Below are 5,162 nucleotides of genomic sequence, written 5' to 3'. Positions count from 1 at the left end.
TCCTGGCACCCCGGCACCGACCCTGGCACCACAGGATCGATCCCAACACCCCAAGATGGTTCCTGGCACCCCTGGGATGGATCCCAGCACCCCTGGGGTGGATCCTGGCACCCCAGGATGGTTCCCAGAGCCCCTGGGGGGGATCCTGGCACCCCTGGGATGGATCCCAGCACCCCTAGGATGGATCTCAGCACCCTGGGGTGGATCCTGGCACCCCAGGATGGTTCCCAGAGCCCCTGGGGGGGATCCTGGCACCCCTGGGATGGATCCCAGCACCCCTAGGATGGATCTCAGCACCCCTGGGATGGATCCCAGCACTCCCGGGATGGATCCCAGAGCCCCTGGGGGGGATCCTGGCACCCCCGGGATGGACCCTAGAACCCCTGGGATGGATCCCGGCACCCCTGGGGGGGGCAGACACTGCTCCAAGCCCCCCCACGTCCCCGCGGGCGGCAGCTCCTGGCCCCGGCATTTACCAAATCTCCCTATTTCAAGGCTTTATTCCGGCAGCGGAGCCAGTGGGAGCCCCCGGGGGGGGGGGCAGGGCCCCCCATTCCCACCCCACAGCTCCAAAGGGGACATGGGGGGGCCAGGACGGACCCGGGGAAGGGGGGGTCAGAGCCCTCGGTGGGGACGGGGTGGGGGGCACTGGCTCAGGTTGCCCTTGTGGGGGGGGTTCCAGGGGTCCCATCCATCTGCGGGCCGGGTCCGGCCGCCAAGGGCTGCTGCGGAGGGACCCCCCCGGGAGGGGGGCTCAGCTGGCCAGGACGTCGGAGGACTCGGACACCAGCTTCCCGTCGCGGGTCTCGATCTTCTTGATGACGATGGCCCGAGATTTGGGGAGGGACGAGCTCTCCAGGGCCGGGGGGGGCACGGTGTAGCCAGAGCTGGCGAAGGCTCCGCCGAAGCCCCCCCGAGGGTCCCCATGAAGCCCCCGCCGAAGCCCCCCGCTGAAGCCCCCGCCGAAGCTGGCTGCTGCAGGAGAGGGACCCACCGTGAGGTGGCACCCAAAGGGGGGGGGGGGGGGAGGTCCCAGCCACCACCCCCCCGCCTTACCCGAGTACCCCGTTGTCTTGGTGTGGATGCTCAGGTTCTGCATGCCCGACTCCAGCCTGCCGGAGAAACTGGGGTGTCGGGGGGGGGGCGGCTGGGGGACATGCCCGAGGCCGGGCGGGGAGGCGGTGGCAGAGGGACCCCACGGGGTCCTCCCGGCCGCGTCCCACAGCCCTGAGCCGCGGCTACACCGGGTGGGCCTGCGGCATACGGGGTGGGGGAGGCCGGCGGGACACGGGGCGCAGGTCCCACCGCGTCACCCCCCCCTCCCCGGGGCGCCAGCGAGGTGGGCTGGGGTCCCCTCACCTGCTCTCCTCGCCCTCCAGCAGCTTCCTGTAGGTCGCGATCTCGATGTCCAGGGCCAGCTTGACGTTCATGAGCTCCTGGTACTCGCGGAGCTGCCGCGCCAGGTCCTGCTTCGCCCTGAGCAGAGCCGCCTCCAGCTCGGCCAGTTTGGCCCTGGCGTCCTTGAGGGCCATCTCCCCCCGCTCCTCCGCCTCGGCGATGGCCGTCTCCAGGCCGCCTCGCTGCCACCCCGCGCCCGCGCAGGGGGATTTGACCCGGGGAAGGGGCTGGGGGGGTGGGGGGGTGTCCCCAGCGCCTCCCCCCAACCCCAGTGCTGCAGCACCCCTCGGGCCACTGCGGCCCCTGCCCCCCCCCCCAGCAGTCCCCAAGCGCCGGCACCCCTCAGCCCCGGCACCCTTCGCCCCCCCCCCCCCAGCACCCCTCGCCCTTGAGAACCCCACCTCCCAGCACCCCTCACCCCCCCATCCCTTGCCCACCAGTACCCCCACATCCCAGTAACCCTCACCCCACACGACCCCTCGCCCCCCAGTACCCCCCACCTCCCAGCACCCCTCACCCCCCCATCCCTTGCCCACCAGTACCCCCCACATCCCAGTAACCCTCACCCCCCAGTACTCCCTATGTCCCAGTACCCCCCACCTCCCAGTATCCCCCACCCCACACGACCCCTCGCCCCCCAGTACCCCCCACCTCCCAGTATCCCTCACCCCCATCCCTCGCCCCCCCCCCCCACATCCCAGTTCATCCATCCCCCCTCCATCCGGGGCAGCTGGGGGGGTCCGGGGAGAGCTGAGGGCAGCTGGGGGGGTCTGGGCAGTTGGGGGGCAGCCAGGGGGGTCCAGGGGCAGCTGGGTGGGTCTGGGGGCAGCCAGGGGGTTCTAGGGGGTCCGGGGGCAGCTGAGGGCGGCTGAGGGGGCCCAGGGGGTCAGGGGTCAGCTGGGGGGGTCCAGGGGGTCCAGGGGCAGCTGGGGACAGCTGAGGGCAGCTGGGGGTTCCAGGGGCAGCCGAGGGGGTCCAAGGGCAGCTGGGGGGGTCTGGGGGGTCCAGGGACAGCCGGGGGCGTCCAGGGTCAGCCGGGGGGGTCCAGGGACAGCCGAGGGGGTCCAGGGGCAGCTGGGGGGTCCAGGGGCTCAGGGGGCAGCTGGGGTGGGATCCGGGGGGGGCTGAGGCCCGGGGGTTCCCGACACGGGGGGGGGGGGTGCGGGGGTGGGTAGTCGGGCAGCGTCTCCCTGCTTTGTCTGCCGGGGGAGGGGTGGGGGGGGGGGTGGGGGAGGGGGGGCCGCTCCCAGACCTGGTTCTTGAGCGCCTCGATCTCCGCCTGCATCCTCTGGATCAGCCTGTTGAGCTCGTTGATCTCGCTGCGGGTGTTGCGCAGGTCGTCCCCGTGCTTCCCCGCCGTCGTCTTCAGCTCCTCGTACTGCGGGGACCCCAGCGGGCAGCGTGGGGATGGGCCCCCCCCACTCCTTATGCCCCCCCCCCCCCCAGCACCCCAAAACATGAGGGACGCGCCCGGGCCGGGGGCGACGCTCGAGGCGGGGCCGCGGCGGCTCCGGTGGGGTTCGGAGCCAGGATCGCTCCCACGCCCGCCGTGGGGCAGGGAGGGGGTTTGCGGGGCCGGCTTGGGGGGGGGGGGCGGGGGGGGGGGAGAAAGTGGGGAGAGGAGGAGGAAGGAGCCTGCGCTTTCTTCATCCCAGATCGGGGAGCACCGCGGGGATGTGGGAGCAGCCGGCGCGCCGGGACGCAACGCTGGCGGCCTGGGTGCAAATCTGGGGGGGGTCCCGGGTGCGAGGCTCTGGGGGGCCTCAGTGCAAATCTGGGGTCTTGGGTGCAAATCTGGGGGGCCTGGGCGCGAGGCTGGGGTCACGGGTGCAAATCGGGGGTCCCGGGTGCGAGACTGGGGGGTCGTCGGTGCAAATGGGAGGTCCAGGGTGCAAGGCTGGGGCCCTGGGTGCAAATGGGGGGGTTCCAGGTGTGAGGCTCTGGGGGGGGTCCTGGGTGCGAGGCTCTGGGGGGGTCCCGGGTGCGAGTCTGGGGGGGGTCCCGGGTGCGAGGCTGGGGGGGTCCCAGTGCGAGGCTGAGGGGGTCCCGGGTGCGAGGCTGGGGGGGGTCCCAGTGCGAGGCTGGGGGGGTCCTGGGTGCGAGGCTCGGGGGGGGGTCCTGGGTGCGAGGCTGGGGGGGTCCTGGGTGCGAGGCTCTGGGGGGTCCTGGGTGCGAGGCTCTGGAGGGGTCCTGGGTGTGAGGCTGGGGGGGTCCCGGGTGCGAGGCTGGGGGGGTCCTGGGTGCGAGGCTGGGGGGGTCCCGTGTGCGAGGCTCTGGGGGGGGTCCCGGGTGCGAGGCTCTGGGGGGATCCCGGGTGCGAGGCTGGGGGGGTCCCGGGTGCGAGGCTGGGGGGGTCCTGGGTGCAAGGCTGAGGGGGTCCCGGGTGCGAGGCTGGGGGGGGTCCTGGGTGCGAGGCTGGGGGGGGTCCTGGGTGCAAGGCTGAGGGGGTCCCGGGTGCGAGGCTCTGGGGGGGGTCCCGGGTGCGAGGCTGGGGGGGGTCCCGGGTGCGAGGCTGGGGGGGGTCCCAGTGCGAGGCTGAGGGGGTCCCGGGTGCGAGGCTGGGGGGGTCCCGTGTGCGAGGCTGGGGGGGGTCCCAGTGCGAGGCTCTGGGGGGGTCCCGTGTGCGAGGCTGGGGGGGTCCCAGTGCGAGGCTGGGGGGGTCCCGGGTGCGAGGCTGGGGGGGGTCCCGGGTGCGAGGCGCTGGGGGGGGTCCCGTGTGCGAGGCTGGGGGGGGTCCCAGTGCGAGGCTGGGGGGGGTCCCAGTGCGAGGCTGAGGGGGTCCCGGGTGCGAGGCTGGGGGGGTCCCGTGTGCGAGTCTGGGGGGGTCCCGGGTGCGAGGCTGGGGGGGTCCCGTGTGCGAGGCTGGGGGGGGTCCCAGTGCGAGGCTCTGGGGGGGTCCCGGGTGTGAGGCGCTGGGGGGGGTCCCGGGTGTGAGGCGCTGGGGGGGGTCCTGGGTGCGAGGCTGGGGGGGGTCCCAGTGCGAGGCTGGGGGGGGTCCCGTGTGCGAGGCTGGGGGGGTCCCGGGTGCGAGGCTGGGGGGGGTCCCAGTGCGAGGCTGGGGGCTCCGGGGCGCCGCGGCTCACCTTGACCTGGTACATGCTCTCGGCCTCGGCGCGGCTGCGGTTGGCGATGTCCTCGTACTGCGCCTTCACCTCGGCGATGATGCTGTCCATGTCCAGGCTGCGGCTGTTGTCCATGGAGAGGACGACGGAGGTGTCGGAGATCTGAGACTGCAGCTCCCGCAGCTCCTGCGGGCGACGGCGGGGCTGAGCACGGGCAGCTCAGCGCACGTGTGGGCCCCCCCCGAGGGACGCGACCCCCCCCGCCCCGCCCCAACACCCCGTACCTCGTCGTAAAGCTGCCTCAGGAAGTTGATCTCGTCGGTCAGGCTCTCCAGGCGCGACTCCAGCTCCACCTTGTTCATGTAGGCTTCGTCCACGTCCTGTGGGCAGAGCGGGCAGCCGGCCCCGTGACCCCCCCCGGCCCCGTGACCCCCCCCGGCCCCGTGACCCCCCCCCGGCCCCGTGACCCCCCCCCCCGGCCCCGTGACCCCCGCGTCCCCCCCCCTCACCTTTTTGAGCAGGACAAACTCGTTCTCCTTGTCGGTGCGGTGGTTGATCTCCTCTTCGTACCTTGGGGACGAGGGGAGGGCTGGGAGCCGGGGGCGGGGGGCACGGGGGGGGCGCGGGGGCGGGGGCAGGGGGACACGGGGGTGCAGGGACATGGGAATATGGCGCACAGGGACAGGGGGACAGGGGCACGGG

At 73.8% G+C, this 5,162-nt stretch overlaps 1 protein-coding gene across 1 annotated transcript; it reads right to left on the bottom strand.

The window, feature by feature from the left end:
* Window positions 1–488: 488 nt before the first annotated feature.
* Window positions 489–5,122, bottom strand: LOC142048717 (keratin, type II cytoskeletal 8-like). The gene is made up of 7 exons (XM_075075871.1): window positions 4,970–5,122; window positions 4,745–4,840; window positions 4,482–4,646; window positions 2,651–2,776; window positions 1,360–1,580; window positions 1,057–1,112; window positions 489–975 (listed from the first exon to the last, which is right to left on the bottom strand). Exons 1-7 carry the CDS (start codon window positions 5,120–5,122, stop codon window positions 755–757), a joined length of 1,038 nt encoding a protein of 345 aa, XP_074931972.1. The 3' UTR covers window positions 489–754.
* Window positions 5,123–5,162: the final 40 nt, after the last annotated feature.

This window comes from Phalacrocorax aristotelis, chromosome 26 (genome assembly GCF_949628215.1).
Source record: "Phalacrocorax aristotelis chromosome 26, bGulAri2.1, whole genome shotgun sequence".
In the NCBI taxonomy this organism is placed as follows: domain Eukaryota; kingdom Metazoa; phylum Chordata; class Aves; order Suliformes; family Phalacrocoracidae; genus Phalacrocorax; species Phalacrocorax aristotelis.
The sequence above is the reverse complement of the archived record's forward strand: the minus strand, read 5'-3'. Positions and strand labels throughout refer to the sequence as shown.

Coding starts and splice junctions, on each gene's coding strand:
- LOC142048717 (XM_075075871.1), bottom strand. CDS start 5,122: ATGTCCCTGCACCCCCGTGTCCCCCTGCCCCCGCCCCCGCGCCCCCCC. Junction 1,581..2,650: donor TCGAGGCGCTCAAGAACCAG/GTCTGGGAGCGG, acceptor GCGGGGTGGCAG/CGAGGCGGCCTGGAGACGGC. Junction 1,113..1,359: donor CTGGAGGGCGAGGAGAGCAG/GTGAGGGGACCC, acceptor TTTCTCCGGCAG/GCTGGAGTCGGGCATGCAGA.